Source organism: Myotis lucifugus, unplaced genomic scaffold (assembly GCF_000147115.1).
Source record: "Myotis lucifugus unplaced genomic scaffold, Myoluc2.0 scaffold_81, whole genome shotgun sequence".
In the NCBI taxonomy this organism is placed as follows: Eukaryota; Metazoa; Chordata; class Mammalia; order Chiroptera; family Vespertilionidae; genus Myotis; species Myotis lucifugus.
The window spans coordinates 2,404,427-2,423,649 of NW_005871129.1; the positions used below are offsets into that span (position 1 = coordinate 2,404,427).

Genomic DNA, 19,223 nt, shown 5'->3' on the forward strand with positions numbered 1-19,223 from the left:
GCAAACAACCATTCACCCCTCTCCCAGTTTGGCCAGGCAGCTAGGGGGACCCCCATCCTGATCCCGAGGCTTCCTTCAGGGCAAACTAACCAGCCCCCACCCATGCACCAGGCGTCTATCCTATATAGTAAAAAGGGTAATATGCAAACTGACCCTAACAGCAGAAAGACTGGGAATGACTGGTCACTATGACACACACTGACCACCAGGGGGCAGATACTTAATGCAGGAGCTTCCCCCTGGTGGTCAGTGCGCTCCCACAGGGGAGCTCTGCTCAGCCACAAGCCAGGCTGATGGCTGCCAGTACAGCGGTGGTGGTGGGAGCCTCTCCCACCTCCTCAGCAGCACTAAGGATGTCTGACTGCAGCTTAGGCCTGCTCCCCGCTGGCAAGTGGACATCCCCCGAGGGCTCCCGGGTTGCCAGAGTGATGTCTGACTGCCAGCTTAGGCCTAATTCTCCGGGGAGCGGGCCTAAACCAGCAGGTGGTCATCCCCTGAGGGGTCCCAGACTGCGAGAGGGCACAGGCCAAGCTGAGGGACCCCCGCGAGTGCAGAAATTTTTGCGCACCCAGCTTCTAGTATAAATATATTACACAGATCATCTTCTATCTATTTTCAAATTGAGGATATCTGTTTTCATGTTTTAGCTACTATGAAAAAGAATTTATGCATTATTGGACAGGGATTTTGTGTACATAATTTTAATTTCTCTTTGATAAATACCTAAGAAAGAGATTGCTAAACGATAAGGTAGATTTATGTTTAATTTTTTAAAAACTGCTAAACAATATTTAAAAAAGTTACCAGGCTGAATAAAAGATGTAAAACTGCCACTTGCAACAACATAAATGAATCTGGAGAACATCCTCTTAGGCAAAGTAAGTCAGAAGAAAAAAATTAAGAATCATATGATTTCACTCACATGTGGGATATAAAACTGAAAACAAATAAATAAACAAGAATAAGTAGACAGACAACAGTACCAGTATGGTGAGTACTAGAGGAGGGCAGTGGGAAGAGGTAGTAAAGCGTAAAGTGGGGTCAAAAATAGGGTGAGGGAAGGAGATTTGACTTTGGATGGCAAACACAAAATGCAATATATGAACGATGAATATGGAATCGTACACTTTCAACCTATATAATTTTATTAACCAATGTCACACCAAAATTTTTAATTAAATTTTTAATACTTAAAAAAATTATACTGTATATGAGAGTTCCTTGTGCCCCACATCCCCTATAGCTTCTGATGAGAGCTGTCATTTTCATGCATCCATGCTGGTGGGGTTCTCAGTGTATTTCACTGTGCTTTAACTTGCATTTCCCTGATTACTAATGATGTTTAGCATTTTCTTCATGTGCTTATTGGCCATTCAGATATCATAGTAGGTACAAAACTTTTCCCCATCAAAAAGAATTGATTAGTGTGTTGTTTTATTAGCGTGTTGCAAAAGTACTTTATATAATCAGGGTATAAGCCATTTCTCATATATACATGGGGTTGGCAAAAGTAGGTTTATAGTTGTAAGTATGCAAAACAGAGTTTATGCTTCATTATTATTAATAATTAGTGTATTATTTTCCATATGGCCAACTGTAAACCTACTTTTGCCCAACCCTATGCAGTAGAGTATTTTCTCCCAATCTCTGGCACATTTACAGTGGTTCCCCCTTATCTGCAGTTTCATTTTCCGAGTTTTCAGATACTTGTGGTCAAGTGCAGTCCAAAACTAATAAAAAATTCCAGAGCCTTGGCCAGTGTGGCTGAGTTAGTTGTCGCAGTTTGATACCCAGGTTGTGGGTTCTTTTCCCAGTTGGGGTGTGTACAGGAGGCAACCAATTGATGTTTCTCTCTTACATGCCAGTTGAATAAGGTTCTTCTTTTCTGGAATGGGTATTGGCTTTTAAAGCACTGCTGCTGACGGGTGTTTCTCCTTTGGCTTAAGTAAACATGGCAAAAAATATATCTACCAAACAGAACAATAAAGGTTTTTTTCTTTTTTAGTAGAGATTTTATTTTTTATTTTTAATAACTTTATTTTTATTTTTGATACTATTCAAGCTATCCCTACTTCCTCTCTCTTTGCCTACCTCTCTTTGCCCCCATCCCCAATCTAAGTTTTAATAAAACAAAAACAAATTACTAAGCTGTTTGTATATCATTATGCAAAAGAGATTATAAGATTATGTGATATCTACACAGTTTTTACTTGAAATTTTATGATAATTCCTTATCTGTTATGTCAATGAACAAAGATAAGTGAGATTTATCTCATTTATAAAAGGAAACTGAGAATTATTGAATTTGATAATTTTTGGATTTTGAATAGTTCCTGATTTATTTTTAAAAGGTTAATAATGAAAACATTTCATAGCTACAAAATATAATATAATAAAATTCTCTCCGGTGGTTTGGGGAGATATAATTACTACAGAATATTAAATTGGGAAACCAGAAATAAAGCACTTAATCTACATGAATAATGGGGACACCTGCACACAGCAGACTGTTTTGCTTTTAGAGAATGTTAAAGGATTGTTTTTCTACAATTTTAACCATCATCAATATAGTTTTTGTTAATGAAAGATTATGGAAAAAAGTTATTGATCACTAAATACTTAATTTGATGAATCTAAATGCCTGGGAAGAATTGCACTCATCCTCTAATTGGAAATTCACAAATAATTTCCATTTAGAAATGCACTGTAAGTTAAATTTGAGCCGTTCTGGAAAATTGCCAATGAACTTGGACTGACTTTCTGATCAATACCTTGAAGATACATATGTTTCAGCCAAAACAATGAGCATACTTTTATTTTATTTATTTTTAAATCTTAATTGTTGAAAGTATTACATATGTACCTTTTTTTTCCCCCATTGACCCCTTCTAGCCAGTCCCTGACCCCCACTCCAGGCCTTCACCTCCCTATTGTCTGTGTCCATGGTTTATGCATATATGCATACAAGTTCTTTGGTTGATCTCTTCCCACATACCCACACACCCCCGCCTTCACTCTGAGATTCCACAATATGAATGAACATATTTTTATAAATATAAGTACTAATTTTGTTCCTTTATACTTTCCTTTATTTCTGAAGTTAGTGTGTATCTTTGTCTATTGGTCTCTTGTAATTAATCCTATGTAATAAAAGTGTAATATGCAAATCGACCGAATGGCTGAACAACCGGTTGCCATGACACACACTGACCACCAGGGGGCAGACATTCATTGCAGGAGCTGCGCCCAGGTGGTCAGTGAGCTCCCACAGGGGGAGCACCACTCAGCCAGAACCCAGGCTGACTGCTGGCTAATGCAGTGGCAGTGGCAGGAGCCTCTCCCACCTCCGCTGCAGGAGGGTGGTATGGAGTGAGGGGTCCCGGACTGTGAGAGCCCTGGACTGTGAGGTGGATGTCTGACTGCCGGCTCAGCAGGCGGACATGCCCCCCGAGGGACCCTGGACTGCGAGAGAGTGCAGGCCTGGCTGAGGGATCCCCCTATTGCACAAATCTCATGCACTAGGCCTCTAGTATACAATAATTTGTAGGACAGCCAGTACAAGTTTAAAAGTCATGCCTTCAAACTGTAGTATTATTTAGAAAATCATAAACTATAAACACTATGTTGGTTAGAATTTTAAATTAAAATATGTCCGCCAAAACTGGAGAAAAAATGCTGATTAACCAAAACACATAATTTCCTTCAATCAAAAGTGGTTGTATATTTTGGAGGGAAACAATGTAATTAGAAGGACTGGGTAGTGTTGGGGATGTTATTTTTTCCATAATTATAAAAATGTATTTGATTCAGAGCCCAGAAAGAATCCCTAGTAAATCTCTGGCAAGACAAAGATAGAGGAAATAGAAAAGAACATTAGTCAGTTCAATTTGACAGGATGAGAGGTGGGCTATATATTTTTAAAAACTAGGCTAACTTTTGAAAAGCACTATGGTACCTTGGTGAAGACAATGGCCCTGGAACCATATTGTTTGGGTTTTGAATCCCAGGTCTGGGGCTAAAATAAGGCTTATTTAGGGGAAGTTATTTAACTATTCCTTCTTTAGTTTTACTTTCCTTTAAAATGGGAAGAATCATATTTTTACCTCCTATATATTTTGAAATAATTAAAAAGTTAAAGTACATAGTGTTCCTGGTAGCCTTGTACATAGTGTTCACTCAGTCAGTGTATAACTCTTACTTTACCTAAGCAGGCTGGCACAAAGGTTCAAAGTCTTTTCTCAAAGAATTTTTAAATTATAAGGCTTTTGGTAATAAGCCTAAATAAGATCATTTTGAAATGTTGGGATGATAATACTTGGTATATTTATATTAAATTAGTCCCAAACAAATATGTTTAACTAGAAGCCCAGTGCACAGTGCTCACAGCACTGCCCACCCGTGCCGGTCTGTGGTCCACAGGCCTTTTGTAATATAGATATTAAAATTCAGATTTTAAGTCAATCAATATTTCCACTTGAATAGAGTGAGGTAAATCAGCACTTTCAGAACAGAGGGTTATGATGTACCTAGATGTTATATCATATTTGTGTGCATTTAGGAAGGTGTAAATTCATGCCCCACTGAATACATACTTTTTAATTATTCTATAAAGGTTAAATCTGTTTTAATATTGACATCTTTTTATTTCTTCATATTAGGAATCAGATCATAGCCAACAAAATATAGGTTGGAATCATACTAAAATTAAAAGATAGCCCTGTTTAAAATGCAACTTTTTATTGGTCATGGGTACAAGATATGGATTGATGAAATTAAGGAGAAAAGGAAGGAATCCTATCTAATAAAGAGGGAATATTCTAATTGACCCTCACACCATCACAAAGATGGTTATGCACACAGCCAATAAGGAGGGAATATGCTAATAGACTGCTCCACCCTCAAAGCTTGTGGCGCCCACAGCCAATAAGGAGGGGATATGCTAATTGACTGCCACATTCTCAAAGATGGTAGCTCCCACAGCCACAAGATGGTGGCTGCCCAGCCACCCAGGGCTGCCTGAGGCTCACGTAACCAGGGCTGGCCAAGGCTTGCCAGCAGCAGAGGTGTGATGGGGGCATTGCCTTCCCCTGATCGCAGTTTCACCTCCTGCCCCTGAGTACTCTGGGACTGTGGGAGGGGGCAGGCTGGGCTGAGGGACCCCCCGCTCCAGTGCATGAATGAGAATTGAGGCAGCATGGAAGTATGACATGAATAATACAGTTTGTGTTGTGCTTTGCATAGTGTGATTTGCTTAAAGCATGTCTGCAGATGGTCTGAGAGTCCTACTTCAGGAGATGGAGGTATTAGATTCCATCCAGGAACCAGGCTAGCCTTTATCACTATCTTAATGAAGAGAATGCAGTGATGACTGAATGACTTCAGAAGCTAGATTAGAAGAACCCATACAACTCTTGTGACCCTGGACCCAGGAATCTGTAATAATCTGGCGATCTTGAGGCAGTCATATGGAGAAGCCATGTAAAGAGACTATTGAGAGAGGGAATGGGGAGGAGGTCGGGAGGGAGGAAGAGAGAGAGAGAGAGAGAGAGAGAGAGAAGCACAGTTGTTTAGACTAATTAGTCCCAGCACCAAATATTTACATGAAAAAGCCATAAAGATGACTCTAGTCCAAGCCACCTCTTGAATGCAATTTATGTGATACCTTTAATTATTTTAGCTGGCCTTCTCACCTCCATATTTGTGAGCACGATAAATTGTTTTATGCTACTGCTTTGGGATGGCTTGTTACACAGCAATGAATAATCAGAACAAGGTCAGCTTTAAAATGAGCTAGTCACATCACACAAATATTTAATATGATTTCACACATATATAGTCTTTCCTAATTTTGTTTCATATAATCTGGTATATACTTAGGCTATGAAAGAGAGGTAGGTGTCCAGAAGAAATGTCTAATATAAGCCAGTGTACTTAAAAAAAAAAGATGTCATTCACTCAATATATATTTATTGAGTATCTACTGTGTGCTTAGCAGTTTTTTATGTTCTAGCAATATATCACTGAATAAGACAAAATATATATTCTTTGTCCATATGGTCCCAAGAGATAAAGACATCAAATAAAGAAATATGTATGAAATAATTCCAGGCAGTTATGTGATAAGAAGAAACAAAAAATCATGCAAGGCATTTAGGGGTGTGCTATTTAAGACGAAATGATCAGAAAAGTCATTTCTCAGAAGATGGTATTTTAAAATTAACATTCCAGGATGAACAGCAAATGTGTCTGTCCTGACCCATGAAAAAGAGCAATGAGGATAATATGTCTAGAGTAGAATGAGCAAAGAGGAGGGAGATGTGAAATGATGATGACAAATTTAATTCCATTTTAGGTGAGATGGGAAGCCATGGGAGGATCAGGAGAAGGAGATGATTTCAATCACATTCTCTTGCATGAATATAACAGAGAGGATTAGCTACTGACAGCAACGCATATCCTCTTATTCCTAGGCACACAGTAAGAATACATTTCTCAGCCTTCACACCATAGTAACCGAGTGCCTAATATCTAGCTAATAAAATGTGATTGGATCTAACACATACCTGGCCCATAAAAATCTCCCCTGTTCCAGCTGACAGGAAAGCTGGTAACACTAAAAGCAACCTTAGTAACCAAAGGGTGAAGATGGCAGAGGCATCATCAGCCGAGGTGCCTGAATGACTGCATGGAATAGATTCTCTGCGCCTATACCCACCTCCCAACATACACTCCCTGGTCATGCACACAACACCACCATTATCAACTAGGTAAAACCTTGCACTGTTTCATGTAGAAAACCTAGCCTGCCTCTAGGTTAACAGTTATAAGAGAGGCTGGACTGGAAAGATAATGAAAAGGCTATTTTAATCAAGTAGGAGAGATATATCATTAGTTTACACAGGGTGGTAACTATGGATGTAGCAAGATGTGGTCAAATTTAGAGTACAGTTTGAAGATAAAAATTTATGGATAAAAATTCAAAATATCAGCTAAAGTTTTTGAAAATTCTAATATTTTTAAAATATTTTTGTGAAATTAGATGATAGACTTTTCCTGACTCACTTTTGCTGATAATAGAAGCCACAGAATTCTACAGTGAGTGCAAAATAGACACTTTCTTATGTAGAATTTTCAAAGGAAGTGAAAAACACTGATTCTATGATTCTTGGACTATTTAGACAAGTAAAGGGTCAGAGACCAGATTTGATTAGAAGGATATCTTTGGAGAAAATTGTGCGATGCACCTTCTTCCAAGCTTAAGTTGGCTGAGGGAGACCCTCGTTCACCATTTCAATCCTACTGAAGGGCTTCCCATGGGGCCAGGTCTCCATCCCAAGTGGACCCAAGCTGGTCAGGGGAGAGCATTTTGAATTGTCAGGTTTGAAGTTTTAATATTATTTTGGAACATGCATCCCAAACACTGATAAATGTGTGCTTGTGATTTAAATGTACTGTAGGAGTCTCTACTTGTAAGAATGAGCAGAAGGGTCATGGGGTCTGCCTGACTTTTCTTCCTGAAGCAGGAAATATGAAAACACTGCATAAAAGTGGAAATGACCACAGGACACCAAAGTACAGTAATGTCTTGATCATTTTATGAATCATGCTCATTCAGCACAGGTTCAATTCACAACAGGAAAGAAATGTGGGCATTTCTAAATACAGTGAATCACAACAACAGGGAACTTCAGGTGGAATGGCATATTATCTAACAGGACTCTGGAAAGCCCTGAGCTCAGGCTACCTATCATGTGACTAGGAAATCAGCATAATTTTCTTATCAAATATTTTAAGCAACTACTTCTATCTTGACTTGGAAGAAATGTGGCTCAACCTTTCAATTTCTTTAAAGATTCTAAGAAAAAGCATTACTGCTATATTTATAAATGTTCTAAGAAAATATTAAAACATGAAATTTACCTTCAGTTCTGAGCTTGTTATCTACATGGAGTGGTACATGTATTGTTTATTTTGAAGTGTTTTATACTTTACAAAAATAAAATGATGAACTCAGAAACTTTCTGGAATTTTTTTTCCCCATCTGAACCCTATACTTTCATTTTGTCCAGAAATATTCTCAAATGGCCATGAGAATTCTATGCACGGTATATCCTTGTGCTTTCTCAGAAAACCTGGTCTGTGGGTCTTGATTTAATTACAGAAAAAGAATGGGGAGAAAATAAACCTAGAGTTCTACTTCTACTGTATCATGACACAATTAATCTAAGACACTACAAAGATCTACAAAATCAGAGCACTTGAGAATAATTTATTTGCTATAATAAGAAGAAAACCATATTTCTTTAACTGAATTTCTTGGCCTTTGTGGCAGAAAGTAGATGCCTCACAGTGTTGTAGCAGTGTTTCTCCCTGCAGTGTAACCTAGGACCCTTTGACAAGGTTGTTTCTGTATTCAGTAAGGTTATAGGCAAACTTGATTTTATAAATTATGTGAATGGCACTGCTGAGAGCTTCCTGGTAATATGATATGACTATGAAAATATGTATTTCAGATGAATTAAGGGGATAAAAATTATAAATTGGAGAAATACATTCTAGGGCTTTATTAATTTTAAGTCCTTTGTAAGAACACAAATAAAAACTGTTAGGATGGGAAAGAGCAAATCATTTTCTGAGCATATATTTGCTGTGGATTGAATTCATCCTTTACAAAAGGTGCCTGAGCAACACGGGCATTTTATGCTGGACACGTTGCCATTTGAACATGGATTCAATGTAGCTGAGGATGATCCTGTGGTCAAACTAGATTCAATGCATTGTTTTTCTCTAGTGAGTTCCTGTCCTTGATAAAATAATGGAACAAAAGACTCTACATTGCATTCATGACTCTTAAGGATTGTTTTGCAATGCTTTAACTAATCTCGCAATTATAGCAAGATCTGGTAGCATGTTTTCATGACTACTTGGTAAAACAAGTGTTTTAGAGCAAACAAAAAGCAGAATTAATAAACATTGGTGATTTATAAAGTTTTTACTTTCTTTTAAAATTTGGGATGGAGGGAGAAGAGAATCTAGTTACTCAATGAGATAAGGACTTAGAAAGAGGCCCATTTCACCAATACTGATATTTAAAAAAGAAAGGGCATGATCATTCCATTTGTAGATTTATTCTTATTCATTTCCATATATTATTTCTTTGCACACTTAGCTTCCTTCCTTATTTTCATTTGTCTGCTAGAAAAGTCCTCTTGGCCATGTGGATGTCTGGGTTAACTTTAGAGGCATCAGTGTCCATCCTCTGTCCCACACCCAGGACCATGCCTGCGGGACATGAAGACGCATATGCTCTTCTTGCACAGTGACTTCAAATACTCCGGAACGGAGGGAAAGCACCCACCTTTCCGTAGCACCAGCACCACACCAGCTGGTGGCACCCGCACCAGAACATGGCTTCGTAACCCACCTTTTAAGTCAATTCCTCAATTGCACTTTGCTTTTTACTGTCTCTGACTTTTCCATGTCTTTCTCTAATGTCAGTCTGTTTAAACTCTACCCATTGTCTAAGACAGTGATGGCGAACCTTTTGAGCTCGGCGTGTCAGCATTTTGAAAAACCCTAACTCTGGTGCCGTGTCACATATAGAAATGTTTTGATATTTGCAACCATAGTAAAACAAAGACTTATATTTTTGATATTTATTTTATATATTTAAATGCCATTTAACAAAGAAAAATCAACCAAAAAAATGAGTTCGTGTGTCACCTCTGACACGCGTGTCATAGGTTCGCCATCACTGGTCTAAGACCTAGTGCAAATGCCATTAGATATTCCCTAATAACCTGTGCCAGAAGTAACTATATATTTTTAATATTTCGATAGCGTTTGCTTATGCCTGCCAAACACTGTATCATGTGACTATTAATTTATTCATTTTATTTTTAGTACCAGACAATAGAATCCTTGAGTACAGATTAACATCTTATAGATCTCTATGTAATCTCACAATTTAAAGATCTGCTTCTAATAAGGATTTAATAAATGTTTATTAACCATTAAATTGATAAATCTGTGAAACTCCTAAAGTAAATACACAAACTGTATAACAATAATTAATGTTCTATGCTACAATTGCATTTTAATCTTGTTTTTTTTACTAAGAAGATACGATCAAAACTATTCAATGGCACCACTAAGAATATGTCATGAAAACTATTCAATGCAAACATAAGGCATTGTGATTAAGATTTAGGAATTTTAGGTTTCATTTATAACTAGGCATCATTCATTATTTATAAACAATTTTTCTGTATATTATATTATATATATATGCAAATTTGAGGAAATATTTTTATATCAAATATTATTTGCTTTGTGATAGTCTGGCTCACCCAGAAATCTGTGTTATAATAATCTCTAAACTTACCTCTCACAATGATGTTGGTGGACTTTTTTGCAGGGTTTCCCACATTGTTATTGGCAACACAGCTGTAAGTACCAGCATCTTCTGAGGTGATGGCAGGTATGGTCAAAGTTCCTCCATGCAAAATAGTCTTGTCAGACAGAGGCCCAAAGGTCCTGGCCCAGCTGAGAGACGGTGCAGGCTGTCCTCCTGTTGTAACACATACTAATGTTATGGCCTCTCCAGGATTTACAACTATAGGGTCATCCACCAAGAGTTTAATTGACGGAGATGCTAAAAGACACAAACAAAAAAACATGTACCTATTTAGATCTACTACAACAAGAATGCAACAGCATACTTTATAGTTATTCAAACAATTAAAATAAAGTATGGTTCTCTTTAGTCAAAATTTTATTGTATTTATTAAATTAAAACCATATGCAATTATTATATATTTTAATTATTTGGTTTAAGAATTTTACACATGGAGAGGAGAATTAAAATGCATGTATTCTTAGATTATTGTTGCAAGCTAGAATAGTAAGAGGGATAAAGTTTCAAAACAAAAATTCCTTTCCTTCTGAATGCTGACAATGACCACTTTTTTTTTTGTCATTCCAGGTATAAATACTGTAGCTATTTACTCGTATTTTCATGGCAAAAATAATCAATTATTTAATTTTGGTATTTTACTTTGATATATATGGCAGAGATATTTTAAGATCATCTTGAATTTTACAGATCCTATACAATATCATATAAAATGTATTTAAATACACCAATATATTTTGAAGAAATAATTTAAAAATTATTTTTGTTTTATAATGTTTTTATTCATGCTAAAACCATTGTTTTTCAAAATTTAGCATAGAACCTTTAAAACCTCATAGGCAAAAGATATTATCTATTTCATCATCTGCTTTGCAAGTGCATGCTCTCTATTTAGTGTTCTTACACTGTCCAAAGACCTTGAGTCTATGCATTATTAGCTTCTTCAGCTTCCTCTTCCTATGTAGATATGTAGGAAATTAAGAAAAATCTCCTTATATTCAATCAGTGTGTAGCTGAGGGTTCAGTAAATGTCTATTTCATGTGTTGGCCAAAGTATCCCATTGCTGTGCACGTATAAACATGTAATACCTAAAAAAGGTCATCACTTCTCTTATTACCATGAGAAAAGTGCATTGTTCTTAAACATGTTGCAAGGTCTATACATCGATTCATTCTTCACAGCCACATGTGAGAGATTATTACTTTAAGCTCATTTTTAAGTAAGAAAGAAATTAAACCTGAAGGTTGAAAGGGGACATGAGAAATACTCAATAGACAGTATGCAATTTTTATTTGGGATGTTCATCAAACCAAAGTAAAAAGTATAAAAAGGTGAAATACATAAAGTAACCAGGACATTTTCAAATTAAGTGAAAATCACAGTGTTTTAAACATTTTATAGTTATTGCTGAAACATGACTCAAATCCCATAATAATAATTCCAAGTCAGTCTGCTTTTAACATAGCACATATATAGATACATATACTTCAGCTGTAAACATTCTGTACATTCACAGTGCTTGTAACTAATTGTGCTTCCAGTCAGACTTTCAGATTAATCATCTTCCCTGTACTTAACGTTCAAGATCACTACCCAACATTGTACCTTGCTCCATGTGCTTGCTTATGGGAATACAATAGATGGTGGATGAATAGAAAGATGATAGATAGATGATAGATGATAGATAGATAAATAGATGATAGATAGATAGATAGATAGATAGATAGATAGATAGATAGATAGATAGACAGATAGAATAAATTGGTCCTGGGAGAAATGTAATGAAGAAGAGAGAGAGAGAGAGAGAGAGAGAGAGAGAGAGAGAGCTGGTTTGGCTCAGTGGATAGAGTTAGTGTTGGCCTGTGGAGGGTCCTGGATTGGATTCTGGTCAAGGGCACATGCCCCGTTTGATCCCCAGTAGGGGGCATGCAGACAATCAATGATACTCTCTCATCATTATGTTTCTATCTCTCTCTCACTCTCCCTTCCTCTCTGGAATCAAAAAAAAATATTTAAAAAATAAGTATAAGGCTGATGATGAGGATGAGAATGAGGGGTTGGGAAGAGAAATAGGAGGAGAAGAGAGGAAAAGAAGAAGAAAAGAGAAAAGAAAGAAGAAATGCCAGTCTATTGTTTCTATTTTCCCAAAACCTAAACCCAATAACTACAATATGAAAAATATTTTTAGGAAATATCTCTGGGAAGGGAATTCTTCCCTTCACTCCTGAAAAAAAAAATTTGCGTGGACTAAGCCACAGACACTTCAGAGCAAACAAGAAAGAGATAGAATTGGCCTCTTGATTCCCATATCAAATCCCAAACATTTGGATATTTAAGAGCAAAGAGCCCCTTCCTGGTTTGAGATCACTGAGAGTGACTGGCTAGATATACAAGGACATAGTGAGTCTCATAGAAACAGCTCCATACTTGATAGGAACAACCACTAGCCCTACAAAGTGGAATGGAATGAGAAGAGAGACAGGCCAGGCTGAATGACCCCACACAATAGGAATGAGGGAGGTCTCAGACCTATCAAAAGATTCAGCATAGCACCCCCTAGAAATTATTATTTTCAATTCAACTTATTGGGGTGACATCTGTTCCCAACACCATACAGATTTCAAGCATACAACTCAATAAAACATCACCTGCACACTGCATTGTGTGCCCATTGCTCCAGACAAAGTCTCATTCTGTCCCATCCCACTCCCCCCACCTCCACCTCGCCCCACCCCCTTTCCCTACCCCTTTCCCTCTAGCTATCACCACACTTCCATCTGTGTTTATCTCTTAGGTCTATATGTTTTTTGGCTAATCCCTTCACATTCTTTCATCCAATCCACCCTCTCTCCTCCCCTCTGGCAGCTGTCAGTCTGCTCCTTGTATCCATTTTGAACAAAATCTGGTGGACTGTTTCCAGATCTTGGCTATTGTAAATAATACTGCTATTAATATAGGGATGCATATATTGTTTCTGATTGGTGTTTCCGTATTCTTAGGATATATTCCCAGAAGTGGAAATCAACAGGCAGTACAATTTTTAATTTTTTGAGGAAACTCCATACTGCTTTCCACAGTGGCTGCACTACTCTACATTTCCACCAACAATGCACAAGGATTCCCTTTTCTCCACATTCTCTCCAGCACTTGTGATTTGTTGATTTATTGCTATTAGCCATTCTGACAGGTGTGAGGTGATACCTCATCTTAGTTTTTATTTGTATTTCTCTGATGATTAGTGACCTTGAGCATCTTTTCATATGTCTATTGACCATCTGTATGTCCTCTCTGAAGAAGTGTCTATTCAAGTACTTTGCCTATTTTTTAACTGGATTGTTTATCTTCCTGGTCTTGAGTTGTATAAATGGTACATTTACACAATGGAATGCTACAAGGCTGTAAAAAAGAAGGAACTCTCTTACCAAATGAGACAACGTGGAGGGACCTGGAAAGTATTATGCTAAATGAAACAAGCCAGTCAGAGAAAGTACAAGTATCGCATGATCTCACTAACATGTGGAATCTAATGAACAAAATAAACTGATGAACAAATGGAACCAGAAGCATAGATACATGGAATGAACTGGTCGTTGCCCCAGGGAAGGGAGGTGAGGGTGAAGGGATTAGCTAAAGCACATATATGCATACCCCATAGACATGGACAATAATTTGGTGAAGGCCAAGGGAGGGGGAAGCTGAGTAGGGGTGAAGGGAAACTAATGGAAGGGAGGTACATCTGCAATAATGTCAACATTAAAATTTTTAATTAAAAAATCTGGTGGAAATGACAATTCCACATTGATTGAAACAAAAGTTCTAAAATTATGGCAGAATAGGTGGTTGATATAAAATATAGTTAAAGTATAAAGTAATAAGAAAATACATATTTATTCAAACCTGAGTTTGTAAACTGAGATTCATGCCCACTATAATTTTAGTGAGTCAGTTCCTCATAAGGTCCTCTGGATGTGTGATGGAAATATTTAGTTTGGGGTTAATTATGAATATATTCTGTAGGAAGAAAATACAATTTTAGCTGAGATCAATGACTTCTTGGGTATTTTGTTTTTACTGCTACCAAACATAATTGAATATTTAAGATAAAGATTCTTTTAAAAATTGAAAATAATAAATTGCTAATCATCTTAGAGACTTTGGCCACCCACAGATTGGGACTTTTAATTTTTAAATAGGAGTGTAGTTTTCCACCCCAGACTTTTTTATTAGATATAAGCTGCCAGTTGCCTGGAGTTAGAGATATTATAAGATGTATTTCTTTGAATAGAAGTAATTAGAAAGTAAGTCATAGAGAAAATCAAGAGTAATGAGAAACATAAAAAAAAAGAATATACTCCAATTAAAAAAATCCTCAGCTAAAATAGTATTTTTCTTATTTTGAATTCCCCCCCAAAGCAGGTCCTGATACAAGTAGTGCTTGAGTGGAGATTCCAGGATGCATATTCACAGGGCAGAGAAGGGAGACAGGAATGGGAGGACAGTAAAAAAGCACCTATGAATGTGTTGTCACTGTGCGAAACCTGGCTTCCTGTGCTGGAAAACCTGTAAGAGACAGTTACATAAAACATACTCAGAACTCTCCTTATGAAGAGCAAGGAGGCTGAGCAGGGTGTTTACTAGTATCTACCAACTCTTGTCTCTCATTAGTTGAGGAATATTTTATGGTATTTAACTCCCCAAACTTATGCTTTGGCTGAACACATTGCAGAGTCCAGAGAAAGTCTTCAAACAGAGGATATTGAATGTGGAATCTGTGAAAAGAAACTGCAGTAACCTCCAGAACATGGTATAAGAAGACAGGACCCTGCAGTGTCTCCTAGGACATCCTTTCCCTATAAATTCAATGACCAGTAGTCGTGACTTGGTGATAATGTGAAAAGGATTAACAAAGAAGAACAAGGAACAAGTTAGTGGTGATTAGGGACACCTTTATTCATCAGGATAGTGGCACAAAATGAAATTAATATGAGTACAGCATGAGTTCAAGGAAGAGAGGAGAAAAATATGTATGAATACCTTCTGCTTCTGTTTCATGGTCCTACATTTTTTAAACTTGAAAGTTTAAACTTGAAAATTTGAAGGCAAAGTAAAGGTGCTCCTTCATGGAAAATTACATAAAAATCTACTGAAAGTGACCTCATTTACAACACCATGGGTTCCAAAAATGGAGTTCCCTAAATGGGTTGTGTTTGGTTGGCACAGTATCTTTTGTTGTCACTGTTGTTAGGAATGAATGTCATTAGCTATTGCTCATTCTCCTTAGTACAACACATTTCAACACATTCATTTACTCATTCATCCAGTATTTATTGAGCACATACTCTGTATTACTAGGACCTCTGATAGACACTTGGGATGTATCAGTACACAAAGAGCCTAGGAACCCCTTCACTCAGAAGCTTACATACTAGCAGGAAGAGAACCAGCATTCTCCCCATAACTCCTGTTGTCTTAGGTAACTTCACATACTTCCGTATCTGCCTGCTCTCTGAAGTCATGGCAAGTATGATCTCTGACCAGGATGTTTGTGCCATTCGATCACAGTGAGTCAAAAGTTTGCCAAAATATACTTCAATGAAATAATACTTTAAAAATAGAAAAAGTGCCATTTATATTTTAAAATAGTCATTGGGAAAGATAAATATAAAAACTAGAAATGGAACTTAGATTCCAAGTTGAGCAAAAGATAATAAACTCAAAATTTTATTTCAGTTAATAAACTATGCCAGTAGTTGGGTTATTAATACTTAACAGCCTGAAAAGTCTTCTTAAACACTGGAAAAACATGATGAAGAACATTCACACCATATACACTGAGTGGCCAGATTATTATGACCACCTGACGTTTTTAGGCAAATTAGCTATAATTTCGTGCTGAAGTTGCTAGAGGGCCAGACCATTATAAATGTCTGAATAGCACAACATACCTAAGTGTCATTGCTGATCAAGTTCATCCTATCATGTTGATGGTGTATCCCAATGGAGATGGCTTCTTCCAACAAGACAATGCGCCATGCCACGGTGCTCGTATTGTGCAGGAGTGCTTTCAAGAACATGAGGGAGACTTTACCTTGCTTAGGTGGCTCTCACAATCACCAGATCTCAATCCAATTGAGCATTTGTGGGACGAAGTTAAAAGAGCCATCAGGCAGCTGATTCCATCAAATCTCACAGAACTGGACAGTGCTACTCATCAGGCATGGTGTCAGATTCCTTGCATCACCTTTCAACATCTCGTGGAGTTAATGCAAAGAAGAATCGTCACAGTATTGAAGGCAAAAGGTGGCCCAACGAAGTACTGATGGGGTGGTCATAATAATCTGGCCACTCAGTGTATATTTCCCTTCCTTGATAAACAGCCCCTTACTGTTTTTCCAACAGATGAAATCTTAGAAAAATTTGGTCTCATTGAAGTTTACAAGAAATTAAGCATCAATGTGCTACTGCTGCAGAATCCCAGAGGGTCATTACTCATGGAGAAAAGAAATTCCAAGCTAAGTACTTCCAACTAAAGAGTTGGTTGGCCATGAAATTTTCCTGTTCTTTTTAGATGATACTAGGATTTTAGAAATATTGTCAGCATGCAAAGATGTCCTCTTCATAAAATCAGCAGAGCATGAGCTTCCTATTCCTGCTCCTGAAATTCTCTTCCAATGCTTACCCAACTGGTAAACTAGTAGTCAAGTACTTTACCATGCTCAAATGTCAATATCAATTAATCACCAAATTCTTAGATTTTTGTCCAAGCAAATTGAGTTGCTTCCTCCTTTTTATGGGCATAGTTACTTATAATACCCACCTCCCACATTAAAACATTTACCCTTTCGATGTGAACTGTTAAGGACTCGGCCATCAGGATGGAAAGGATATTTTTCATATTTGTACCAACAGCACACAGAAAAGAATTTGGCAAAGAATTAGGAGTTCAATATGTCTTATTGAATAAAAGAATGCTGAATTTAAAGATTACAGAACAGAAACTCAACCTAAACCCTAACAATTCATCATAAACTTAACCAACAAGTAAACAAACAAACAAACAAACAAAAACCAACATTTTCATGAATGTGACATATGCCTCAGGATTTCATGAGCCATTCATTGAAAAATACTAGTTATGACAATTTGACAATTGTCTCATTGTTCAACCCATCTAAACTTAACCATGCTTTGTGTTACTAACAAGGTGATGACAAAGAATTACTCTGTTGGCATTTATTACACCACTAAATGTAGCATATCATTTATACTTCTTTATACTTAATTCTTTGCTCAGTTACTAGTATAACACATAAATTACTACCAATAAACCATGTAATTAAGCCAAATTATGACCCTGAAACCCAAATAAGTAACACATGGCTTTTGTTATAAGAGGACTAGTATGCATATAATTCAGTATGGACTTAAAAATCAGTCAATATTTAAGGCCATTATGTAAGTGTGATATTGTGCAGCAGTAGAACAGATGAAGACATCAGTTCTAAGACCATCTGCTGTTGATCTTGCAGCTATGCCTCTTAAAGCTTCACCAGAGCAGCCAAGCAAATAAAGCAATAATTCTGATCTGGCCACCACAGCTGCTGACATGAAGCAGCTGGTACTTCTATCACCAGAATTGTAACAGAGGGATTCATGTAAAACAGTACGCTCTTACCAGTTACTCTCTTACTGGTCTGATAAAGATTATTATTTTTTATATTATACATCCTGGGGACACTTTATTATAGTGTTACATTTTGACTCCTTTTATGATTCTTTAATTTCATTTTATAGTAACATTGATTAAGATTGATTCATAGCTAATCTTAACAAGTAATTTTGCTTGATTTAACTCAGCAGAACCTATTTGCTCCTCTAAACATTAAGGGAATTACATTAAATACTTTTTTAAAAAATTAAAGTTATTTATTGTTTAATATATTACATAACTCTCCATTTCCCCCCCTTTGACCTCTCCCCAGCCACCCACAACCCCCAATACATGCCCTCAACCCCTTCACCCCCTGTCTGTGTCCATTGGTTATGCTCATATGCATACATACTACAAGTCCTTTGGTTGATCTCTTACACCCTCACGCCATGCCTTTCCTCATAGGTTGGACAGTCTATTCAATGCTTCTATGACTCTAGTTCTGTTTTTGTTCATCAGTTTATGTTGTTCATTATATTCCACAAATGAGTGAGATCACGTGATATCTACCTTTCTCTGACTGGCTTATTTCACTTAGCATAATGCTCTCCATGCTGTTGCAAATGGTAAGAACTCCTTTTTTATAGCAGTGTAGTATTCCATTGTGTAGATGTACCACAGTTTTTTAATTCACACATCCACTTATGGGCATTTAGGCTGTTTCCAAATCTTAGCTATTGTAAATTGTGCTGCTACGAACATAGGGGTGTATATATCCTTTCTGATTGGTGTTTCTGCTTTCTTGGGATATAGTCCTAGAAGTGGGATTACTGGGTCAAATGGCAGTTCCATTTTTAACTTTTTGAGGAAACGCCATATTGTTTTCCACAGTGGCTGCACCAGTCTGCATTCCCACCAGCAGTGCATGAGGGTACCTTCTCCTACACATCCTCTCCAGCACTTGTCATTTGTTGATTTGTTGATGATAGCCATTCTGACAGGTGTGAGGTGGTACCTAATTGTTGTTTTGATTTGCATCTCTCAGATGATTAGTGACTTTGAGCATGTTTTCATATGTCTCTTGGCCTTCTGTATGTCCTCTTTCGAAAGGTGTCTATTTAAGTCCTTTGCCCATTTTTTGATTGGATCGTTATCTC

The 19,223-nt window shown here is 37.1% G+C and overlaps 1 protein-coding gene across 2 annotated transcripts in view; it reads right to left on the reverse strand.

Annotated features, from left to right (window-relative positions):
• Positions 1-19,223, reverse strand: part of MDGA2 (MAM domain containing glycosylphosphatidylinositol anchor 2) — a 905,340-nt gene that overhangs the window by 280,661 nt on the left and 605,456 nt on the right. For both annotated transcript variants that reach the window (XM_006090751.3, XM_006090753.2), the window contains one exon: positions 10,385-10,654. In XM_006090751.3, the coding sequence (XP_006090813.1) occupies positions 10,385-10,654 (270 nt within the window). The remainder of the gene's footprint in view (positions 1-10,384; positions 10,655-19,223) is intronic.